The 25313-nt window shown below is 43.0% G+C and overlaps 1 protein-coding gene across 1 annotated transcript in view; it reads right to left on the bottom strand.

Annotated features, from left to right (window-relative positions):
- The window catches only part of SPATA16 (spermatogenesis associated 16), an 80703-nt gene that overhangs the window by 29390 nt on the left and 26000 nt on the right, over positions 1-25313 (bottom strand). The window contains exons 3-4 of the mRNA XM_072867995.1: positions 24761-24850; positions 13662-13746 (exon numbers count right to left, since the gene is read on the bottom strand). Coding sequence (XP_072724096.1) covers positions 13662-13746; positions 24761-24850 — 175 coding nt within the window. The remainder of the gene's footprint in view (positions 1-13661; positions 13747-24760; positions 24851-25313) is intronic.

The raw sequence follows: 25313 nt of genomic DNA, 5'->3' as shown, positions 1-25313 counted from the left end.
GAGAAAAGTATTAGATAAATTGTTTTTTAGATGAAAAGAAAAAGTGATCCCATGCTCGCTGAAGGTCACATCTTTCATCTGAGGGTTTTATTCAGTCCTTGGGAGCTTGTTAAACAATACTAAGCATTCATATTACCCCTTGGGTTGGCATGAATCAGACACTGTGTCTATACGGAATATTAGTCTTAAAATATTGCATTTAAACACCATTTGCATTAAGAGTAAAATTCACTCCTGTGCAGAGGGCAACACGAAGCTTATGAACCTTGTCATCCCTTAAAAATGATTCAGATGATGCATTGTGCTGGTCTTATGCGGAGAGGTGGATTTCACACTCAGTGGACCCCAATGAACTGGTGCAGGAACTGCCAGGAGGAGCTACCAGCCTGGAAACAACCTTGCTCGGTACTCTTATCGATCAGCGCAAGGGAGGTTGAGCTGCAGTTCCTCCGGGGTTGGGGTTTGGGTAAGACCATGTTCAGCGCTGCTTTGGCTGCGTCTGTTGCTAACAAAGATTTTGTCTTCTCGACGTGGGCAGTCCTTTCTGGAAACTGGGGGAACCGCAAGGCTTCATTAATGTGTCTTGGCGAAAGCGTAAACACGGTTAATGGTGACAATACTAACACAAAGTTAATAGAGACGGTCAGAAAAGCATGAGAGGAAAAGATATATATTTTTTAATAGGGTGCATGAATCTCCCAGATCACCTTATACATTGAAGTGATTCACAGAAGGTATCATTATGGGACTAGCTTGGTGTTTTACTGATAAGTCCTCACTTTTGTTCTCCAGTCTATCCTCCACCTATGTAAAATTATCCAAGACATAGTGTGCCTCTGTGAGTCATTTGTTTAGCTGACGACTGCTCCCACCAACCTGGAACGGAAGGCTGAGAGTGCCAATTAGTTAAGTATCTATGTCCTTCTCTTTAATGGCTTTAGACAACAGGTCCTCTGATATGGTCTTATGCCAGTTTATTTCCATCCTGTTTATCAGTATGGGGTGTGCAGAAATACCATAGAAATGCTATAATTGTTTTGAGCACATATTGGGATAGGCTGCCATGCGTGCACCCTGAGTGCTCTTACACTGAATACTCTGCCTGGATGTCGAGGGTATCACTGGGGATTTGTTTATATTTTAGATTACTATATTTAGTCAGCCCATTATCCTGCATTTACTGGAATGGAAGCAATCTGGAGTGGGCAGTATTTAGCCCTGGAAAATTAACAAGCTTCAAATGTGTGTAATAGTATCATGACCACCCGGGGCAGTAATAACCTTCCCTCCTGGTGAGGAGGAGTTCCAGCTTTCCACAGGCACAGCCGTGTTATCCACAGTTAATGCCACAGATCTGGAGGTATCAGACCAGAAAATAACAAGTGTGTCCTCCTGCCAAGAGCTCGGGGGCCCATGAATGCATCCATGCCCATTCCTCCCTGCGGGAATACTTACCAGTCTGCACTGATTTATAGGAAAGTGATTTTAGGATTTCATATTTCTATGGACTTTAATTATCTTGTCATTCAGAGCCCTTAGAGGATCAGTAGCAAAACAATGGCACCAATCTAGCTTTCCAAGGTACATTTTTTAAAAAGCAGAGGCCTACTTGTCCAAGTTTTACTGAATTTTGTGTGTAAATATAGGCACAGAATTAGCTCAGCCTTATTTTGTGTGAGATGTTGGGTATTCTGCTTATTTTCTATAGCTTGGCAGCCATTTCCTAATCTGGATTAATATGAGCACGGGAATGTGGTTTTGGGTGTATCCATACACTTCAGATTTAAAATACATGGAGTGAGGCAGCGAGATGAAAACATGAGCGGCTGAACCAGACAAGCTCTGTATTCTGCCTGCAGAGTTCAGTTTTGGCTTTATCATCCTCAAGAACAGTTCAAAGTCACGCCTATAATATTTCTGTGTTGCCATGTACCCATGGCTACTCTGCACAGCATGCAAATAGTGACTAGCTCAGAGGGCAACAACTGTAATATGTCAGCCAACGGGGAAAAGGATAGATCCCTAGTTTCTGGTCAATACTGCTACTGAAGGTATTATTATTACCCAAGAGCATTTTTTTCCCCCAAGATACTGACCCTGGACATAGATGCTATTTGTTTTATTATCCTCTTGGATTTTTATGGGGTAAAGTCTTTAAGGGTATAAAACTTCAGCCCATAAAAACTTTGGAGGAGAAAACTTTATACGGTGAAATCCCTAAGGATTTTTCTGCTTAAGCCTTTATGCACTGAAGTCTATACCCATGGATGAATATCTGGCAACGTGTCCAGGAAATCGGGATGCCTACAGAACATCATCTGTCGTGCTGTACACTGTGCAGCTACTCCAGATATAGTCACACTGTGCAGGGGATTGCAAGGCCTCCAATGGACTTTCAAGAGAGTCCTTGCAGAGAGGACAGGACAACTGTTTTTTCCCATTTGCATGTGTTTTTGTGTCTTTGCATCTGAAGGGTCCTTTCTGCAATGCCCTCTCAGATACATCAGGGAGGATGTTGCTGTTCTGGCCTTGGAGTGGAAGAAGTGTTAGGCTCTTTCATGAGTATGGGGGTAGCTGCTAAACTGATAAAGAAAGACGATTTTTTTTTTTTTGCATATCTTGCAAGTGAGCTCTGCAGTGATATCTCATCACATGGTGCTACACTCCAGCCTTCAATTCCAGCAGTCAGAAAAAGTGAAGTCCTTGAGATGACCTTAAACTATAAGAAAGAGCTCCTCTAGCAATGTACAATAACGTAAGGACCATGATTGACATGAGTCCACTGAATTTGGTGGTTTACCTCAGCAGCGGACAAAATCTATTGCTTCAGCAAAGATGCAAGAACTTGCACAAGAAGAGGCTGCAGAGTAATCTGATGATAGGGAAGATTTCTTTTTGTAGTTATGGGACTGACTCATGCTCTGCTATGTCAGGAGGTTTATATCCTTGTTTTGGAAGTGTGGGGAATCAGAGAAAGTTTGCAGAGAAACCATCTGGAGACAAAGTGTCTCAAGGAGTATTTATATTGTCAGCACTTCTATTAAAATACCAATTAATTCCTTCATGAAACAGAGTGTTCACAAGGTTTGAGGGATGTACATTGCTATCATGGCAATTAAAAAGCCAAAAGACATTCCTGAGCAACAAACTTTGTTTTGATCAAGGGTTTAAGCATATATTTGACCCAACGGTACATACTCCTCTTCTCTGAGCACCTTGGCTCTGCAATATCCTTACCTTCTACCATATCTAGTAATGTTACATTTCACAGACCTTTTAATAAACTTTAGCCTAAACAATCTTACATTGTCCCTTCAACACCCACTAAAATTCTGTTAAGAGCTCATAAAATGAATAGGTAGATGCACGAGAAACAAAGCTTTCCCATGCCAACTTTTGATGGCAAATGATATAACTACTTCAATATTTTTATGAAGCTCTTGCCATTTTGCCTGCTTAGAGCAGACATAGAAGAAGAAAAATGGCCCTGTAGCAAAAAATTCTTCATAACAGTGTCAGTAGCTTTCCCTGCTACAGTCCCTAACCTTAATCCTCTTTAACTACAGAAAGGTTTAATTTGGAAAATCCAATTATCTTGACATCTAGAATTAGCCAAAAATTTAGATATCTTTCTAGTGCCTTATCTTGCAGCTGCAGTGCACACTCAGCCATGGTCTCATTTACAGTACAGCAGGAACTGATGCTTTTATTGATGATTTTTATTAATGCAATGGTATCAGTCAGGGTAAAGCCATTAGCCTCTTCTATGAACTGCTTCCACTCTTAGGCTGGTAGTTAGAATTATGGGTGCACTGCAGTGCAACCTATGCGCTTTTCTCTATATCTTTCCAACCATAAAGAGGTATCTGGCAGCCCTGCCACTAAGTCTGTTGCTGTTGTGATATGAATATCTTCTCACCAGCATGATCTTCTTACATAATTTTTATTTTTTTTTCTGCGGGAAAAATAAGTAGACAGAATACCAGAGCATATCCTTTTCTCAATATGTTTATGGTATGAATAAATCATGTATTATACAACGGATGAGAACTTTCTGCTTATCTGCCATGTAATGCCTCCCTATTAATGTAGGTCACATCAAATATCAGCTTATTTAGGTTCTTAAGTTATTAACGTATTTAAGTCCCTGCAAGTTATTTTGTATGCAGTATATTTTGAAAGCGGATTTGCAGAGCACCACGGCGATAGATCTGTGTATCCTGCGGACTTCTGAAAGGCAGAGGACGTATTGCAGATGGGTTACCTTAGGCTTCAAGATCTGTTTGCTACTCCAATAAGTATCTCTTTATGTTTTGGGAGAAAAAAAATCCATGCTTTATATCCTTCCAAAGAGATCGCTATTCATTAAAGAAATACCCCAGAATACATAGAGTACGGAAAAGGCTGGAGGTTGCTGTGAAACTCGCAGTCCATGACACTGGCAGCTGGGAAAGCAGGGACTGAGCAGGAATGTGGAAATACAATTCTAGTTCGGCGAAGCTCTCTGCCCATAAGCCCGTCCTCCAGTCTCACAAACTCACGTGCATGGAGAGTGCCATGGGAGTCCTCAGCTCTTGTATCACTTGCTACCAACGGAGGATCTTACCCTTTCATCTCAGCACAGGGGTAAATGTGAAGGATTTCACTGTTTCTTTGCTATGGTGGAGCGACTCTGAGACCAAAGAAACGGGATATATTTGCTTTGTAGGACTGATGCAGAGTGTTGACAAGGTGAGCCCCTGTTACTGCTCGAATTATGGTTTATTGCCATGGGTAGCTACCATGTGTATCTGTACGAGGTGGGAGCTCTACCTCCAAGCCTCCCTGCAGAGGTGGCTCCTGACCTGGGCCACCTACCCCTGCCCCAGCTGGGGCCTCGCGACTCCCCGAGACGCTGCGATGTGAGCAGAGCCGGTCCAGCGCAGCGAGCCCAGCTCCCCTGGATAGTCAGCGTGCCTGGCAGTACTGTGCTGGCAGGCTCTCGGCCACCCGGCTAGCTGCGGTGCAGACACGCTTCCGTGGCGTGGTAACAGAGGCAGACGCAAATCTGCAACGGGGCAGCGAGGTCGTGGATGCAAACATCAAAGAACCGCCCCTGTGAACAGGCCAATTACCCTCTACATGAAGCTATTGGCCAAAACCATAGCTTTTAACCAGTTTTGTTAATATCGCCCCCTTCTTAAGAATAAGAGAGTTTTCACGGTGAGAAATACCCTAATTCCAATAAGGCAATTCACTGTGACTGCTCTGAGCAGCAGGACTGCCCTTCCAGCGCTGGGAGAAGCCTTTTGCCATCACAAGCCCTTGGCGGGCGTTGGGTCAGCTCTGCATGGCTCCCACTATGTCAGGAATGGGTCACAGTTTAAACAGCAGGGTTTTTTTGTGAAAGGGGATTATAAACTGTGCTCAGTTGAACAGCTTTGGTAGCCTGGGCTCAGGGGGACGTCTTAACTCAGACAGGCAGAGCTAAAGGTTGAGCATCGCTGAGTGCTTTACGTGAATGTAGTCAGAGCCACTGGCCAACACCTGGATGCTGCATCCATCCGGTGATTCAGGCAAGTACTTGAGAGACCAGCAGTGACCCTGGCTAGGAAACACTCCTGGGAGAAATGTGGGATGCTTACCGTAGGGGCTTTTCAGGGCTTTTAGCCCAAAAAGAGAGGAAAAAAAAAAGGGGGGAAAATAAAAAGAAAAATAAAAGGAAACTAAAATGCAGAAACTAACTGAAGGAGATGTCAGTCCTTCCTAGCACTGAGCTCAACACATTTTGGGAACTTGACTTAAATGTGAAGAGATGAATCAGACAGCCAGGGATGGTGACTGATGTGGTTAGCCTGTAAAATGGACAGCACTGTTCAAAGGGGCAGCGAAAAATCATGCCTGAGTCACTGCAATAGCAAACTACTTTATGTGGCTGAATGGCTGCTAATTTAGTAGAAGACAAGTTGACTGTATATAGAGATGTTTCTGAAAAGTGACTTTATCTCTTTTTGTGTGATGTCCTCTGTAGTTCTTCAAGAGCAGATGTGCAGATGGAAAGCCACATAACCAGTAATGATCCTGGGAACAGCACAAACTCCTGCCTGTAGCTTCATCACCCTGAAGAAAGGAGATGGTATACAAAAAAAAAAGGGAAGAGGGTAATGAATGTGTAAGTTCTTAAGGACCTTTGCAACTCGAGGGAACAATAAGGGCCTGAGAACAGCACAGAATAGCTGGTTTTCTATGCTGATTTCTCAGGTTTCTTTTGTAAATCTTAAAGCTCTGCTTTTCAATGCAGTAAAAGCCAGAATGAATTGAAAATTCTACTTGTGAAATATGCACATTACTTTTGAGCTGCTCTGTAGGGTTTTTTTAAATGGCCTGGAGCTTTTCTGGCCAGGTTGTTCCTGTTGAACATCTTTGAGACATGATTTATGGGCCTCTGTTAACAGTTAAAACCCTAATTGGGTTAGTATTTTGTTTCATATTGGGATTTCAACAGCTACCAACTACAGCAAGGTATGTGTTGCCTATTACATTCAGCTGGTATTAAATAAATCCATCTTTCCTGAAATTAGAGACAATTAATCCATCTGTTTTAATAATTGTGACATTTAAACTAATAACTTCTCTTATCATGTAAATATAAGTATGAGTCAAGCAACAATTATTCCACCATGAATGATCTGGTATCAGAAAAATAGAAGGAGGTAGAAAATATGTGGAGGTAGATATTATTAAAGAAGAAAGAATACAAGAGAAATGTTAAAAGCCTTGGTTTTGTACATGTAGAATTGTTTCTGGAATGGAAATATCAGCAATAACAACAGCAATAAAAAGCTCCCAAATCAGTATCAACATGATAGAAACTCTCTGTTATGTTATTTTATTTGCCTTCTCAATCCAGTTTTCAATTACACCATATTTTTACTAGTGTACCTGAGAGCAGAATGAAGCTGATTTTTGCAGCTGAGAGTTATGTCTTACAAATAGTGTATTCCAAAGCCAGACTGGTCTGAATCCCTGAAATGGCATACATAGGAAGGAGACCCATTCTACCCTGAAAAAATGTTAATAATTTTAATTTTAACAAGTTGTTTCAGCCATGATGCAATGAGAACATAGGAAACCCATGAACTGGTCAGAAGCTGCACTGAGATAATCTGGATACAAGTGCAGTGTCTTAAGAATGATTTTCCTGCTTACGGGCCAAAATCTTTTTGTTCTTCTCATGTGTAGGATGAGGAAAATCATTACATCCCAATTTTCCACCAGAAAATGAAAAGCTCAGTGCTTCAAGGCAGGGGTTGTCCTTCAAAATGGCCATAGATACAGAAGAGGGAGGATTACCTATTGGTTTTTATGAAGAGGGATAAGAGAAATGTTACCTCTTTTCTGACATGAGAAACTTCAAAATTAATTCTTAAAGCAGCAACAAGCTCCACAGGCCTCTGAGACAATATGGACTTACGCATATTAGGTACTTAACTGCTGCCTGTGCACAGAACAGTCATTGACCTCAATGGGATTTCCCCCCAGATTTGATTAAAGAAGGGACTTTTCTGTAGTGAAGTGTGGCACAGCATGATCTGCTGAAATAGCCTCAAGAATTAATGAGAAATACATTTTTCTCAGTGAGATGATGGCCAGGCTGCCCAGAGAGGCTGCCTGTCAGCTCCTATCAGTCATTCCATTAGGAGGACTGCAAAACATCCCTGCCGTTGCCAGCTTGGAAACCTCACGCTCCATAGCAGGACACGGGTCAAGCGTGAGCATGCAGGGCTGCTGACGGGCCTCGTCACAGGCTGAGACTGCGGAGGAGGTTTTGGCTACCAAGAGCTTTTTCCTTTTAACTTTCTTGCCTTGGATCGTCACCCAGCAAGGTGTGAGATAAAGCTGAGCTCTAAAGGAGTTGACAGTGCTCATCGCTGCACTGTAAGTGTTCAGCCACCTTGCAGGGCCAGGTTACCATTTGCTTTATTGTGTGATGTGTGTATTGCTCTGTGCTTGCAACAGCCCAGATTTTTGAAATGGAAGCACCTGACGTTCGTAACAGCAACGAGAGAGCAAAACAAATGTCTGAATACCCAAACATCCATGTCAGCCAATGCATGTGCTACTGGAAGCTTTCTCTGTGATGTTGAGTTTAGCTGACAGAAATATTCTCAGAAACACAAGTTCGTGAGCTCCGTGCGCAGCAGTCACAGAGCCAGTATTTCCAATGTGCTAAGAGCAGCTCTGAGGGCTGCAATCTTGGCCAAAACACTGGCGCTGAACTGGGACTAAAGCTAAAAGCCCAGTTTGCTCCAATGCAAATTAAAGGTCTCCATTTGAGCTGTAGCAAATACACATTAGCTACGTTACGGAATTAAGGCTTTTAGTACGGATGGTTATGGAAGTCTACAGATATGAACCTACAGGTTTTGAAATGCCTTCCTGGGGTTCTGTTAGTTTCTGCAACGTATGTGTTGCTGGTGCAACGGCACTCAGTGTAAGACTTTGGCTAGATGGGACTGACTTTGGATATAAGTGCGTAACGGGTGCTAGAGCTGAACCTTCAGTATAAAATAGGCCACATGGTTTTCACAATGGAATAACAAAAGCAATTAAATTTGTAGTGTGCTAATGAGTTAAGCCAGAGATGTTTATAAATTAGGTAATAAAGGCACTTTATACTAAGATGGCTGTGCCAGATATTGGTGCAATCAGGCTGTTACTTTCACGATATTTGCAAAGTTCATGTTTGACAACGTTGGGCGTTTTTGACATTGTAGTATGGGTGTGATATATTTTTACTCATGGAATGACACATCCAGAGTATATTGCACACTTTTTAGCCAGTGGAAATAGTTTACAAAGGTATGAGTAAAACTGGACAGTTTGGAGAGGGACTCTTTCTATGGGATGAAATATCTCAAGTCTATTTTTTGTTTTGCTATTACCAGCCGAGAAATTGCATTGCTGACAATAAATGCTAGGGAGCTTACCTGACTATAGTAACAAGTAGGTTTAAACTTTGTCTTGCTGCTACCACTCTGCAAATATCTACCATAATACATTTAATAACTTTCACATTATCATTTATTGTGATGAACTCTATTTAACTCACCTATTTTTAATCTAGCAGCCAATACACAAATCTTCCAGCGCATATTCTGTAGTGGGTTATGAAAAAAAGCCCATACATTTGATTATATCTTAACTTGGAATGTATATTTTCAATCCATGGAATAAAATATTTGACCAGAGAAAAAGGCCCAACTTACTGAATAATATTATCCATTGCAAATTGCTTTTTCACCTCTCATCAGCATTATACCTTTATCTCAAGAGTGGAATGGAAGGCGGGTATTAATATTCAAAATGAACACAGGGCATTAGATATTACATATCACTGTACAGAAGATCCAGAAATAGATGATTTACTTTAAAGGACATAATCAAAGAAAGCTAATCAAAAAGCTAATCAAAAAGAATATTTAAAGTTGCCTTGATCATGATCCATAGGTACATATACAGGGAGAAGATAACAAGTACTAAAGGATCTTTAAGCTTTCAGAGATGAATGCATAATGCAAACTGCTGGAAGTTTGGACTGGACAAGTAAGATCCCAGCTTGTAAACTGGGGGAAAAACAGAGGACAACCATATAACAAATCATCTTTTAGATGGGTTATAGTAAATATCCTATTATTAAACTGTTTAAATGGTGATTGCATAACTTTTGCAAAACCAGACTCTGCTTTCCTCTTTTGGCACTGATGCAGGAAGGTAAGGCTGTAATTCTGGGGTGTTTTTATGCAGAAATTCAAATAATTTGTCAATATGAGCCCATCTGGCCTTAAAAATCTGCAAGTACAAACCTTGCAGTGTGCCTAAGAGGAGGTACACAGTCACATGGAACAGATCACTGCCAAAGAAGAAGAAATACTTAAAAGGTAGTAACGAGGAGGGAAGCAATTTTAGGATGTTTTAAGAAGAGTTTTGAAGAAAGAGGACTCCTGACAGTTGATGCCTGGGATGGAAGAAGTTCAAAGGAAAGTATAAAACCAAAATCAGGAGAAGAAAACCAAAGGAGATGCAAGATAAAGACTGCTCTGAGCATGAGGAATAGATCAGGAGAGAAAAAACAGTGATTTAGAAGTAGGATAAATAATAAAGAGCTTTGCAGATGTGAATTAAGGGCCTGAATTTTTTGCAGTAAAGATGTCAGCTGAAGGATTCGAGTGGTCTGTACGATGTTTTGAAGCCATGAAAGAAGTAGAAGACAGGCTGTGAGGAGGAAAAGCCTTTTCCAGCAGTTAAAAGAATAATGAAAAGAAGAAACAAACATAGTCGATGACACAATGGAAGATTATATACATGACCCACTGATCAAAGCAAAGTGTGACATATCTAACCTAAAAATCTTTCTTCACAAAAGTAAAAAACAAACCGTCCTGTTCACCATCTATTCCCTTCCTCCTCAGAAAATTTTGCTCACGGTTGTGAGCCAACGCTAGCGAGTTCTGGGGCAGAGGAGTAGTTAGCAAGAAAAGCGTGCATCAATAGCTGTTGCTTTGGTTACAAAGGCACATGAGCATGTATAGTCGTGACAAGTTATTTTCAGCTTTACACCGTGAAATAGAGAGAATATTAATAAAAAAGATTATGTTACCTCTGCTTGGTCTCTCTGTGGTGGAAAGTCCCAGTGCGGTGTCACATGCTACATCATACTGCATAATTTTTGCTGTGTGCACTGATGACATTGAAGTCATCCCTGATGCTGAGCGCACAGAACTCATCAGCTCGGGAAAGAAAAGGTTGTTACTGGTGCTGGGGATAGATCTTCATGAACAGCGTTTCTTAAGTGCTAGCTATTAACTTGAGTGGGAGCGATACTGGGCACCCAGCTGCCTCTACTGCGTGTGTGTCAGCATATAGATACCGCTGAATCCTTAGCCTAGCCCACGCTAAGGCATACGCACAAAAGGCACAAAATTGCAGAGCAATCTCTGTCTCCCAGTGAAAATCAAGCACGATGGGGGATCAAACAAATGGTTAGATCTCTACTGACATTTCAAAGCCTCTGCAGACAAAGACGACAGCAGCTCAGGTTCAGGCGAAAGGCAGAGAAGGAGTGGGAATGGGGCACAAAAAGCATGGTGGTGCCTCTTGGTACCACAGGGGTCCAGGGAGGCCCACGCGTGAACTCTCTGTCAGGAGGAGAAATGAGCTGTGAGCTCTGGACTGAAGCAGAGATGAACCAGAGTCCTACCATGGCCAAAATCATTTTGTATGATGATGCTAATATTGTATGACGATGCTAATGGCTGGAAGCGATCCAGTAGCCTCACTTCTGGTCTGGTTCATTCCCACCTTAGCCCAGCCACAGCTTCTGATTTAGACTCTGTGAGGAGGCAACGTGATGAATCTTGTCCTTCATGCCACTTTTTCGGCCCTGTTACATAGCAGGATAGTCCGAACCCCTGGGGGAGAGGACAGCTATGACAGCTCCTCCTTTAAAGGTTTATTCTTTGAAGCTTCATGTCCATGATATCAGGAAGGGAAGTCAATGGATACCAGTGTTAAGAGACAAAAAAGACACTCCATTCGAAGAAATGACCCCTTCATAAAACCTGTTTGTGAACTCAAGATTTTAAATGAGTCTGACCCAGTGGGGAAAAAAATCAAACTGTTTTGTACAGAAGAAATTCTCTGCTGGAAAGCATATAAGAAAGTTCACAGGCACTGCAAACACTAGCCCAGTGGGTAATCCTCTGAATGAGATGCACTTTGCACTCACAGCAGTACTGAAATTCAGCAGCTCCCAGGACTGAGATTTAGTCCATTTTACCAATAAGAATGCAACTAATAATAGTGTTAAAAAAGGAAGAATTTACCGTGTGAGTGAAGGTAAAAGACCAGATTCTGATCTTTATTACTCTGGCTTATGTCAGACATATTTTGCACCAGTTCACATAAAGTAAGATCACAGAATCGTATAGGTTGGAAAAGACCTTTAAGATCATCGAGTCCAACCGTAAACCTAACACTACGAAGTCCACCACTCTACCATGTCCCTAAGCACCTCATCCAAACGTCTTTTAAATACCTCCAGGGATGGCGACTCAACCACTTCCCTGGGCAGCCTGGTCCAGTGCTTGATAACCCTTTCAGTGAAGTAAAATTTCCTAATATCCAGTCTAAACCTCCCCTGGCGCAACTTGAGGCCATTTCCTCTCGTCCTATCACTTGCTACCTGGGAGAAGAGACCGACCCCCACCTCTCTACACCCTCCTTTCAGGCAGTTGTAGAGAGCGATGAGGTCTCCCCTCAGCCTCCTTCTCTCCAGGCTGAGCAACCCCAGGTCCCTCAGCCGCTCCCCGTCAGCCTTGTGCTCCAGACCCTTCCCCAGCTCCGTTGCCCTTCTCTGGACACGCTCCAGCCCCTCCATGTCTCTCTTGTAGTGAGGGGCCCAAAACTGAACACAGCATTTGAGGTGCGGCCTCACCAGTGCCGAGTACAGGGGCACAGTCACTGCCCTACTCCTGCTGGCCACTCTTCCTGATACAAGCCAGGATGCCATTGGCCTTCTTGGCCACCTGGGCACACTGCTGGCTCATATTCGGCCGGCTGTCAACCAACACGCCCAGGTCCTTTTCTGCTGGGCAGCTTTCCAGCCACTCTTCCCCAAGCCTGTAGCGTTGCAGGAGGTTGTTGTGGCCCAAGCGCAGGGCCTTGCACTTAGCCCTGTTGAACCCCATACAATTGGCCCCAGCCCAGATGTCACAGATGTTCTCACAGAGTAAACCCAAAATAAATGGGATCAGAATCAGACTCTGAAATTTTATCGCAAGGGACATATATTGTACCTAGTATCATTAAATTCCTTATACAGACAAGGAGAACCTGAGGGCCAGGTCCACTGTGGGAGGCAGAAGGGTCCTCCACCGCCTGAGGCCCAAACGCTGCAGTCCTTCTGAAATGCACTTTGGTTGCATTGAAACTGGGACTGTGAAGGCTAGGACACCACGGGCAGTGATACGATCCTGCAGCAATAAGCCTCTCCCAGCAAAGGATCTAGCATGCTTTCACCTCCAAGTGTGTGAGAGCTCTCCTCAGAGCAGAAGGGGGTACTCTTAAACTTAAATTTGTGCTGATGTGGCTGAACAGCCATCTCAAATACCTATCACTCAAGAGATGAGTCTCATTGAAGTCAATGGTCTACTCCCCACATAAGTAATCTTTGTAGACCAGGGTCTTACCTAGCCATCCTTCACAGAGCACTTTAGGCTCCTCTGAGACCATTTGTTACAGTCATTTTTCCTCCCCTTCCGGTTGAAGAGTTTGGAAAGGTGTCAGAGGATTAGTATCATGCAAATTGTGAAAGGAAAGTGTCACTAAGGTAGGAAGACTTCACAAAAAATAGCTTAGGGGACTATACAGTATCCAGAATTAAATTTTACAGCAGTCCATAAAATTGAAGTATGAGCCAAGGGTTAACAACCTTGAATTTTGCCCTTAAAATTAGTCCAAGAAAATCTACTTCATTATAAATACGGTAGTACTATATAGTGTCCTGTTGATTGATATGCCCAAGAGCTACCTTTGTCGGCAGTCTTTTAAGCAGTAATCCTTCATTTTGGTCTTAATAGTGAGATGGGCACCTCCTTCCTCATTGGGCTATCAATTTTTACCTGCCAATACAGTTTGATGAGCTTGCTTATATGCTGCTCAGTGCCTCCTGTCAGCCAGTACATGTAGTCAGCAATCATGGCGCTCCTGATGGCAAAAGCAGAATAAATGAGTGCACAGGGAGAGAAGGATGTATATAGCAGTATTTAAAGGAGGTAATATTAAAAGTGTGTAACATGGGGTTCGTATCAAAGGATTACACATAACTCTCAGTCTTTGTGCAACTTTAAGACAAGCATTAGTAAACATTTCTTAGCTAGTTAAACTATCTGCAAGCAAACAACCCTACATTTTCTTTTAATAGCTTTTCCACATTTTAATCTGAGTAAATATTTAATGACTGCTGTACAATATTTTAGTCTGGCTTTTCTTTTTCTGCTTTAAAGTATTTGTGGGTAAAATATCTTATATGTAAGTACATTTCTTCTAGGACAGCATCAACACATATAATGCCCCATAGCTTGGCAGTCTGAGATTATCACTTGTCTACGGCAATCTCAGACATAGTTCACCTTTGATTAAACTATATCTGAAAAACAAACCCAAACCAAAAGTAATCAGCTATCTTGCTACCTAATTGAGTATGCTTTAGTACTCCCACTGTCTGTGACAATCATTGCATTACTCTTTCTAGACTGAGGGATATCAAAAAACTGTTGTGCAATGGATATTAATGCAGAGTCTTAACAGACTTTAGAAAATCAGTTTGCTTTTATGGCTGCCTCTCCACACTGCTCTCTGTTTCCTTTCCTCTAGAGATTCCAAATCCAATTAAATGTGACTAGATGTAATTCCAAATTGTCACTTTAGTCAATTAAACATATAATAATCTTGTGTACCTAATTACTAGCACCAAAAGTTTATTTGTTGATGTAGTGCTATCAATGTGTACTTCTGCATGTTCCCCTTATCATTACCTATATATTAATTGTGCTTTGACATTACTGTAAATTGAATTTGAAATTTCCCCCTAGTTAAAAGTGTCTCACAAGCAGTAATCCCAATCCTGTTGTAATACCCTTTCAGAATGTACTTTCCAAGGCTGTATTATGTTCTTAATGAGAGACAACCAAAAATACATGGATTTAACAATAAACATTTCAAAGCAGGCCCAGTATCAGGGGGTAACATATTGTTACAAACAGGAACTAAATCTTCCCTTAGATGTTCTCATACGGCTCCCATTAATTTCACCGGGAGAAAAGCAATTCAGTAGGTTCCATGGATTTCTGCATAAGGACTGGATTTAGCCATAAGCTTTATCCAATGCTCATTCAAATCATTGGCAAAAATCCTCTTGACTGCACTAGAACAAAGAGCAGTTTCTAATTGAACATTGTTAGCCCAGCCGGCACAGGATGAACAAAGGATGAAATCCTCATTGCCCTGAAAATCATTGGCAAAACTCTGACTCCAAATGGTGCCAGGGTTTAATCCCAGGAATGACATATGGATCCCATGGATGAAACAGCGAAGGTGAGCAAAGCATCCAGCACTGCCTGCTTGACCCAGTGCCGGTGACACCTTTGGGGAAAGACGTTCAGTGTCCTGAAGCGTAAAAGGGAAATAAGCACGTGGCACAAAAATGGGGGAAGACAAATCTGTCATGTTATTCTGTACCTTTGGTCTACTAGAGGTGGTCTACAAAGCTTCCAGCTCCCGTGACAATGGCAGTAGCTGGCACTCCAGTCCCTAGCAGTGTACGCAAGTGGTGGTGGCCTCCTGCGGCCACGTCGTCAGAAAGAAGGGACTTTCAATCTAAATTTAGAACAATTCTCAAGCACTAAAGCCTTGTCTATTGTGGAGTCAAAGGACATTTGCAAGTAGTCATTTATAATTTGGGGTCCTATAGATATAGTGTCCCCCAACGGCTATCATTTCAAAGATTAAAACCGGCAAATCCTTAACCCCGAGCATCGCCCTGTTGCTGCCTGCCGCTGCGGGAGCGCTGCCATGGGTCGAACGCAATCAGTTGGGTACACAGACACCCGCAGCCTGCTTTGCCATCCCTACTGCAGGCCACGGACTGGCGAAGTGAGGACCCATGCCACCGGCAGCACAACACGACATCCCATTTGTGACCTCCCACATCTCGGTGGTAGCCAGCCCTTTCTTCTCCCAGCGTGGCACTGCTATCAAAGGTGGAGATGTGTGCAGAGCCCTGGACAAATCTGGAATAAATTCTCAGACAAGTCGCTTCATCTTTCTCTGTTTCTCAGCATCAGCTGTAAAACGTGGACGATCATATTTGACTGATTTACCTATTTGGTGTGCGAGTCTTCCTGGCGCAATCTTTTGCTAATTCTTCACAGCGTGCTCAGCACAATGTCGCTCTGATCGTGGCAGAGGTCTCCAGGCATTGCTGCACTCCAGACAAACGCCTTTCCTCTTTATTCTTCCTTCTTAATTTGTTCTCATTTAAATAAGAAGAGGCACACTTACATTTCAAGCATTCGTGTTTAGTTTTTCAACATCTGCTTTTATCCCTGCTAGATTTCTCCCGTACTGCCGTGCATTACATCAGGAATGGTGAGGCACATACATAAAACCCCTCTGAGCCTTTCGAGTGCCTCCATCCCAATTTTACTTCTCAGTTCCTCGGCCATCAGGGAGCACACACAGGTCAAGACCGACGCTTGCTACTGTGACCTCTGGGCTTACGAGGGACTTAAAAAATTCCACTTTCAAAAGAAACACAAGCATTAAGGTTCTGTGTGAATGGCCTATGTCCAACCCCAAATGTGCCCAAGTCAGAAAGTTTTCTTTGAAGGCCTCCAAGGCTCCATTCACAGAACCAAAGTGACACATGCAATATAGAGCTATGAATTTCCAGATGCAGGGACACAGGTGAAATTAGGCTGCCTGAATATGGTTACAGGGCTGGGCACTGAAAAATATTTAGGGACCTAAACACTCAGAAACCAAAGGACCGATTGAGATATGTAGGCAGGTTAAAAGCCTGGCTCCCATTGAAATACATGAAGGCATAAAGCACTGAGCTGGGTTCCTGACTCCCAGTGAGTACCCATCTGTGTGGCCCATAAAAATCCAGGTAACAAAGACTTTCAGTAAGAGACTTATGAGAGCATGAGACACTCTGAAATTAGACTTAAGTAAAATATTATTTAAAGAAATACTATTTATGAAATTATTAAAGATCCTCAGCCAGTGACCAAACTCACTAACATCTTTTTCTCTCATCATGTTATCAACATGGTTGATGTATGAAGTATATCATATTAGTATATTATATATACTATATATGACTTAGGATAGTATATACACAACCATATTAGCATTTCAGCAGTATGTAAGGGCCAGAGTAGGTCCTTCTTCCCATCTCCTGCAATCACAGGTCCTGGGGAAATGGGAGCTTGTGAAGAGCTGGATGGAAGAGGTTTCAGTAGAGGCCAATTGGGATCAGCTGATACATCATGTGGAGATTTTGGACAAGTGATGTTGGCCAGCAACAGACCTCGCCCTGATCTGTGTCTCTAGACTGACTGCTTAAGAGTTCAACTTTGAACCTTCCCGAGGACAAGGACCATAGGGCACAAAAGAATGGGAAAATAGCTCCCATTTAGACCATGTAATGCATTTTTCCGGATGAAATGCCATGTTTTATTTTTACAGTTTTTAAAGATCTTGGGATTAAACTCTAATGGTAAAGAACAAAGATACGTGCATTCTCTTCCTACTTCCGACACAATCACTTCATGTGATATACAGAAATGTTGGCCTCGTGTTTACAGAACCATCTGCCAATTTTGAGTTACTAATTTGAAATACTTAAAACATGCCTGAGTTTCAGGTGATAGCCCACCAAAGAGCTCCATTTGACATGAGAACTGAAGTAGTTCTGACAATACATCTTCAGGAACACCTTAGAGGATGCCGGAGAAAATGTGACACTTCCTTCTTTCAAAACATGAGGCTTCATATTCAAAGTTTTTTTTTTTTCCTAGTTGCTAGTTCGGGTCAGTATGAACTTCCATAACATAACCAACCCATCTGTGTTAAGTAGTAAGCCTGGATCCAAAGGTATTGCAGTGTCTGCTCAATCTGGCCACTTGGTGGTGCAGAACAATAAGATATGTTTCTATAAGTGCAGGCGAACAGCACACCACAGATCCTGAACTGTCTCCCGCAGCTCATCTCCAGTAAAGCACAGGCCTTGCAATCAAAGAGTCAAAGGTAGCTTTTGCTGCGTGACAGCTGCTGACACTAACAGCCAGTGTACAGGCAAATCCTTCGGAGCAGCCACGCAAGTCTGTGACAAGAAAATGGATGGTGTGGGCATAAGAAATACGTGGAGTTTTCTGGAATGCAACAAAGTGTTACATTGCCAAAAAAGACAAGAAATTAGCTTTGTTGCTAAATGCTTGTGTGGTCATTTACCACTGTAACCACTGGAAAAAATATGAGGGCAAGACTCAGGGTCAGCTCCTTTGGCCTTGACTGCTCCCCTTGAGCTGCACAGAAAGGAAAGAAGCCCTGAAAGGGAGAGAAGGATTTCCCTGCAGATGGCAGAGCCTTAGGAATAATCACAGCCTATGCACATTAGAGTAACTTTCACTCTTCTATGCTATTCAGCCCCAATTGCTGCTAAGATCAGGATGGCTGATAAGTGGCAGAAAATTACCTTTGCTCCCTACTTCAAGTGATCTCACCTGGATCTGCAGTAAGTGGTACTAATAGGCGGCCTGGGCCGCTGCCATGTGATGTTAGCCCTGTGCAGACCTACTGTTTGGAAAGGGTAAGTGTATCTCTATCGGTTCAGTTTAACAGGAACTTTAATATTCCTGATGCAGGCACATGTGTATTTGAGATCTCTAATACAATAGTACTCAGTCTGAGAGACAAGATGCAAAATAAACTACTGCTCTCTTCTGGATGACCTTTCTTATTTTCTGCTGAGATTAGAAAAGGAAGATGATGTTTATAATGGGAATAAGCAGGAGGTAGTTACTTTAATGCAATTATGCTATTTAAAAAGTGGACAAAATAATAACAGTTAATTTTGAAACATCTGCATATATCCTAAATAAATGTAAACTCATTAGTTTGAGGCTATGGTGACACTTGGAAACCATTAGATGATAAGAGATAAACAGAACTCCAGAATACTGAGCAGGAATGAAATCAGTAATGTCAGGATTTACCTATATGTAGACTAGCCCCAAAATGGGGCAAAAAGTTATATTATCTATGCATAACACCTTGATGTGGCTAATTCCTGCAGAGGACTGGCTAAAACTTCATTTTAAATATTTCACCAGTGAATCTTAAATGCACTAGGAATCTGCTATAAAACTCTTCTGTCCTGCCAAACCCTTCCAGGTTGGTGATGGGGTATGCTTGCTGTCTTTGCTGAAGTTTCGGGGTCATTAGCCCATTGCTAGAAAGTAGAAATAAGTTTCCTGCAAGGAAAATGGCACCTGTATTTAGAATACACTTATTATTATCTGTCCCATGGTTGCGTGCAGGTAACAACTGTCTGCATTGTATCGAGATTGCTATGCAGTGATAAGGAATATTTCTCATTTAACGGCAACTGCCATGTAAGGACATAGAGAATGCTTTACAAATGTGAGCTGAGTGATGCATGGGGAAAGGACAAGCCTTTTAAAATGACAGGGGATGCTCAAGAAAACAGGTCGCTAAGCCCAGCAAGACCCTGGGCCCTCCGTGACCTGGTATGAAACAGGCAGCAGCCAGCATGGATGTGCTGTACAGATCCCAGGAGGTGTGGGAGGCCCCGATGCCTGTGTTAGCTTCACGGTCGAGCCCTTTGGAGAAGGGATGGGGTAGCTGGGATGGACCGCTTGTAACAGAGATGCAATGAAACTTTCAGAGGGACACGGTCTGTGCTTGTTCCGGCCTCTAGCTGGTGCTTGCTCTGCTCTCTTGTACCTCTTTGTACCTCACGCTCCCTGGGTTAGGGACGTACCTTGTACCGTCCATGTTCGGATTTACTTCTGACAGGGGTGTGGGAAAACTAGTATTGAAGGCTGCCTCTTGCCTCTGATGTGACCCTGTCTGAGAGCTGTTGTTTGACACTTGGACAATCTCAAGGGATAAAGAATAACGTGTGCGGCGCAGAAATAACGGCCGCTGATTTTAGACACAGACTAACATCATGTGTTGGTGTCAAATTAAATAATAGGCCCTGTGGACTTTCCTTTGGGCTCTGGCGGATCCCAGCGCTTCTCAGAGCTGCCTTCCTAGGCCCACCTGATGAAGCGCTCCTTCCATAGCGGCACTGCGGGCAGGACGGGGGCCACACAACCACCCGAGCTCCCGGATCCCTCCCCGCGCGTGGGGAGCACGCAGCCACTGCCCTTCCTCGCCCCGGGCACCGCCTCCTGCCCGCACAACGCCCCCGCCGCAGAGGGGCCCCGCTCCCCGCCGGAGCAGCCCCGGCCGCCATCCCGCCGCGGCCGAGCCGAGCCGCGCCGCGCCGCGCTGCGCTGCGCTGCGGCGGGCGAGGGCCGGGGGCGGCCCGCGGGGCCGGCGGTCGCGCGTGGAGCCGCCCCTGCGGCGGGGGCCGCGGCCCGGTCGTGGCTCTGGCCCCCGACGGCTCCCGCGATACCGGTGCAGAAAGAGCCCTCTCCGTGTTGGGGACCCACGGGGCCCCCAGGGACCCTCACGGCGTTGGCGGTGGGGTGGGGGTCCGTTGCTGTGGCAACAGATTTTTGCTTTTTATAGAATTAGATTTTGTTTGTTTGTTTATTTCCGTTTAGGAAAACTGAAACAATTAGGAAAGAGAAAGAATACAAACTTTCCTCTGTGGTTTTTTCCCAAGAGAAAGCCCAGGCAGGAGGCAAAGGCGGGTGGCACAGATGCAGGCGTGCGCAGGAGGCAGTCACCGGTGACCGCTTGAGCTTCTATCCTCACCCCCAGTTTATCTATCTAGCTAGCTAGCTAGCTTCCCTTGGTACAACTGTATGCTTTGTAAACCAAAACTGGACATACAAACTAACCCGAGTTACTCACCTAGCTTTCTCACACGACAGTTTCAAGTCTGACTAAAAGGGGACACAAACCTGAACTCGTACAGGGGCCTGAGGTTTAACACTTGCAGACCTAGTTTGCTTTTCAGCTGATGGGACTATCTAGATTATTATGATTATTATTAATGGGAATGTCAAAAAGCTGAGTCAGCCATGCCACAGCTATTAAGATCCTAAAACGTCTTCCTCCTTAAGGATTGCTTACCCCTGCTCTGTGCAGTCAGATGAATATGAGTTGTTTGTTCTGGCAGAGGGACAGACAGTCTGTTTTCCCCTACACGTATACAACTAATTTCAAGTCACTAGTGTTCTAGCTGGTGATAAAAGAGCTATCTTAAGCTTTTCACAGAACACAGTGACACTGTTAAATCAGCACAGCATTTTGATTAGCAGAAAGATGAGAGCTGTGCAGCTTAATGATAAAAAGGGGCAAAATCCCTTCTGTACTTACTAACTAACTCCAGTTTCAAAGCAAATAGGTGGCCATATTTTTCTGTAAGTTACAAATTTTCACCTTACTACTGATTCAAGGCTATTCAGTGTCAGCAATAGCCTGCACTATTTGAGTAAAGAAGAAAAATTGCTTTCATGCCTTATTGCTCATCTGGTTAGACCTTCTCCTGCGGACGTGTAACAGGCAGCTGTGGGGTCACAGCCCATGGGCCTGGGGACTTGAAGGATGCACAGGCTCTGATACCTCTTCCTTCAGGAGCTTCAAGGCTCACCTTTGGGTGTCTGTTCCCTTTCTGGCACTCTTGTCCTTGAAAGCATGGGGCCGGTGGTTTGGCTGCTCTGTCCTTAGAGATAGTCTGGACATCCCAGGTTCTTCTGCGGCTTACACATCCCCTTGCACATATATGTCCCTTATCTCATGCTTCCCTAAGGCAGCAGTCCTTATATTGCCAGGAAGGTTGGGTTCTCCTTGGCCTTCTCCAAGAGCATTTTCTCAGTTTTATGACAGAAGTGAGCCCAGGACCCTTTCCTGAAATTTCCATTTTGGTTATTAAGTTATTAGTTTGGTTATTTGGTTATCTTTAGATCAGCTGTGACCACGTGTCCTTCGGCAGGATACTTTCAGTAGCTGCTATTGGAGGCTGATCCTAAGCCTAAATGCCTTCTAATGCCTAAAACTTCCTGGTAACTTCCAGACTAAATTTATATATAATGCATTTATGCCCATTTGTTCAAGGGCCAAGATGCTCTTTCAACTGAAGCAGGGTGTTCTCCTTTCTGAGGTGTAAATCTTTACTGTGTTTGTCAAGAGCAGTCTCCTAACATCAGAGATACCAATAGCGGAGAAATATATTTACTAGCTGACATCTTAGTGGAAGTGGTTGCAGTACTTTGGAATTCATCACTTGCAGATGCTGTGACCCCACAGTGGTGCTTCTAGGATTGCTTTACAATGCCAAATGGCCTTAGGCTGCACTCGGCGTGGTGGCACCGTCTCACAGTGCTATCCGGAAGGAATCACTATGCAGCTAACAAAATTCAGAAGTGATGCAGATATGGGCATATCAGACTCCTTACATTAATTCAGATGTCCTTGCATTTAGACTGCTTCCTATGCTTGTTCTCCTGATACTGGGCTGTACTAGTGAAAATTACACACAGAGGAACTAGAGAGACACTTACATTACGGTTGATCCCACTCTAACCTATGACTTTCTCTGAACCGAAGAATTTGGTCTGGTACCTCCTCAGAGACAAAATCTCAGGAGATCTCAGTTTGATAGGTAGGCTGAATTAAATGGGATTATCCATGCTGCTTGTGCCCAGCAGTAACGATCACAACCAGGCACTCCTGTTCACATACCCATACAGTGTTCTGAGTGTCTTTAATGGACTATGCAATAACTTAAAAATCACACGAGGGGGTGGGAAGGCACAGGATACTTAAAAGCAGAAAAAGAAATACAGTGACCTTGTTCTTGTGCAAAAAGCAAGCAGAAGTAAATGGCGGCTTATGCTAACAAAACCCAAGTCTGTGTTTCCAGAAACTGCAACTGAGTATCTGTATGCCATGGTCTGTCTGTAAGGAGCAGAGTACATTCTGCACCATTAGTGGGGTTCGGCTGAGACCAGCGACTCCAGTGAGATGACAGAAGCAGTGCTAAGCTTAGTTTAACACAATCTGCAGAAGCAGCTCTGCACAGTTGCTATAACACTATGTTAAACTAGGCTAAACTCTGAATACTGCTATAGTCACTGCTTTTGGAACCACTCTGGCTTCAGTCTGTCAGAATGTTCCTCTCCTTTACAAAATACATAATCTCATTTAAAATCATCTAGTTTCCTGAAAGCTACTCAACGTGGGGAAAAAAGGCTGACACAGTTCCCTCCTGCCTGCTGATGTAGTAAACTTACTGATTGCTTATCTGCAGTAACACTGACCACAATTTTTCTTTGTTTTTGAAATCATATTTATGAACACCTTCTTGGTTCATACTGTCTTCTCAAATATGGGCATTTATATGTATTGCTTCTTAGGAAAGATCAGTTTCTGAAAGGGTATTTTTTTAAATGGTGGTTATTATTTTTTTTTAAATCTACAGTGTAACTTTTTCAACTGGAAAACCCTCTTCCCAGCACCCCAAATATTGCCCCTTGTATCACTTCACCTGTTGGGATACTAGTGAATTTTTGGGTTTGAAAGTATCCTGGACAGGATTCCCCACCTGTCAGAAAGCAACATACTCTCTGAACACAGCTCTAAAATGTCTGGCTGATCAGTGGACCTCAACTGTTGAGGATTCAGTAGATAATTATTTCTCTCTGAATCAACACCCCAACAAGATTTTGGGAAGAAGAGACTGTTATCGCTGAGATATAAAAGGAGATCTGGAAACTATCACAACACTTCATTATTTTTCAACAAAATGTTTCACTTTCTTAGTTTGAAACAGCTTTGTTTGAAAAGTGAGCTGTGGTTGTTTTTTTTTTTTTTTTTAAAAAAAAGTGGGTGGGTTTATGGTCAAGTGAAATACTCCAGATTTATCTGAAATCATATTTCTGAAGAAACTTGGAAAAACTGTTTCCTTGTCTTGGGGAACCAATTTCTTCTCCCTGTCCTGACGTGTGAAAGCTAGTGGAGATTACTTTGACATAATCTCAGTGTGTGTCCTGCAGAAGGAAAAGGGCTCATCCTGGAGTTTTTGTCGGAAGTCCAGTAGAGAAAATTGAAGTTCATCTTCCCAAGTCCTCTCTGGAACTCTGCTTGGATAAAGTCTTCTTCCACTCCCTGTAGAAACTGTTTTGCTTCTATTTTAATAGCTTCAGAGCTCTACCGCTAGCATCCATCTTAAGTGATGAGCAAAGTGACCCTTTCAGTCTCATGCCTAATTCGCACTGACTGTTCTGCCATTAGTTAGTTAATGATTTGTGAAATATTTTGTGATATACCTTGTGGTCTTCAGCTGAACAGTCCTCTGTAAGTGTCTAATGTTAGTAGTGATGATACATAGCAAGTCACCATTGCATTTCCCCATGCATTTCTTTCATTTAAGCATGTTAAAAACTTCTGCTGCATGTGGAAACTTAGTTTTTGGCAGCGTTACTGCAAGCATACAAGCAGAGCTTCCTCTTGCAGACTTTCTTCCTGCCAGCAGTTCCCGTTCACACCAGCAATCTCATCAGCTGCACGCAGGCTAAATTTTGCAGCATACCACAGTGTACCCTGAGATCTTGATTATTTTTTTTAATCCTTTTTTTTTTTTTCCCAATCCACTCGGAGCGCACCTGAGCTTCTGCCCAGAGGGAAACTGGGGAGTGGAAGATGCTTGTGTGCATGTAGCTTTTGTGCCAGTGCAGCCCTGGGAGCTGACCAGGGCTCACCCCTGTGCCTGAGAATGAGTAAGTCCTCCTACATGCAGTAGTCTAACTGCAACTAGGGACATAATTGGGATTATTCACGTTACGCCAACTGGGAGGATTGGAGCTCTGCTGCATGCGAGATCATATACACAAAGACAATGCAAAGCTTCCACTGATTTTGGAAAAGCCTGGATATAAGATGATATCCTTACTACTGAGAGCTGGAATGAAAGAGATATAGAGAAACTATTAGAAACGCCCAAGCAGCGGAGTACCTTGCAGCTTCAGAGTATCTCCCTAAACACCTAAACACAGCAGCTTGGCGCAGGTGGTTCCGGAAATAAGCTGGGTTCAGAATAATGCTCCTTTAAAAGATAAGAGAGATGAACAAGTTTAGATTTCTAATTCTTAAATCATTAAAAGCTACTAATAATCAAACTGTGACTAAGACTGTATACACTTATTCTATACAACTCAACAGTGTATGTCTCAAACATAATATGAACTATCACTCTCTCTTGACAGCTGTGATATATGAACAAGCATTATTAAAACTTTTATTGAGGTTATATCATAAATGCAGTTTCATTAGGGTTTTGTGTATTGTTCTAGGAAAAAAAGTTCCTGTGGTAATATGCTATATTGCCTTTAGCTTGTAGATAACGTAAGCAAAAATGCTACAGTACAACTTCTTATTAACCCCTTCCTCCACAAACATGAGTGGCAGTTGTCTGACCTGTCTACCTGGAAAAACTGCACATCTAGAATGTATTTTAATGTTAGTTTGGAGGATTTTAAAATACTTTCTGTACAAGTGATAGGTTCTAC

This window comes from Ciconia boyciana, chromosome 7 (genome assembly GCF_034638445.1).
Source record: "Ciconia boyciana chromosome 7, ASM3463844v1, whole genome shotgun sequence".
In the NCBI taxonomy this organism is placed as follows: domain Eukaryota; kingdom Metazoa; phylum Chordata; class Aves; order Ciconiiformes; family Ciconiidae; genus Ciconia; species Ciconia boyciana.
The sequence above is the reverse complement of the archived record's forward strand: the minus strand, read 5'-3'. Positions and strand labels throughout refer to the sequence as shown.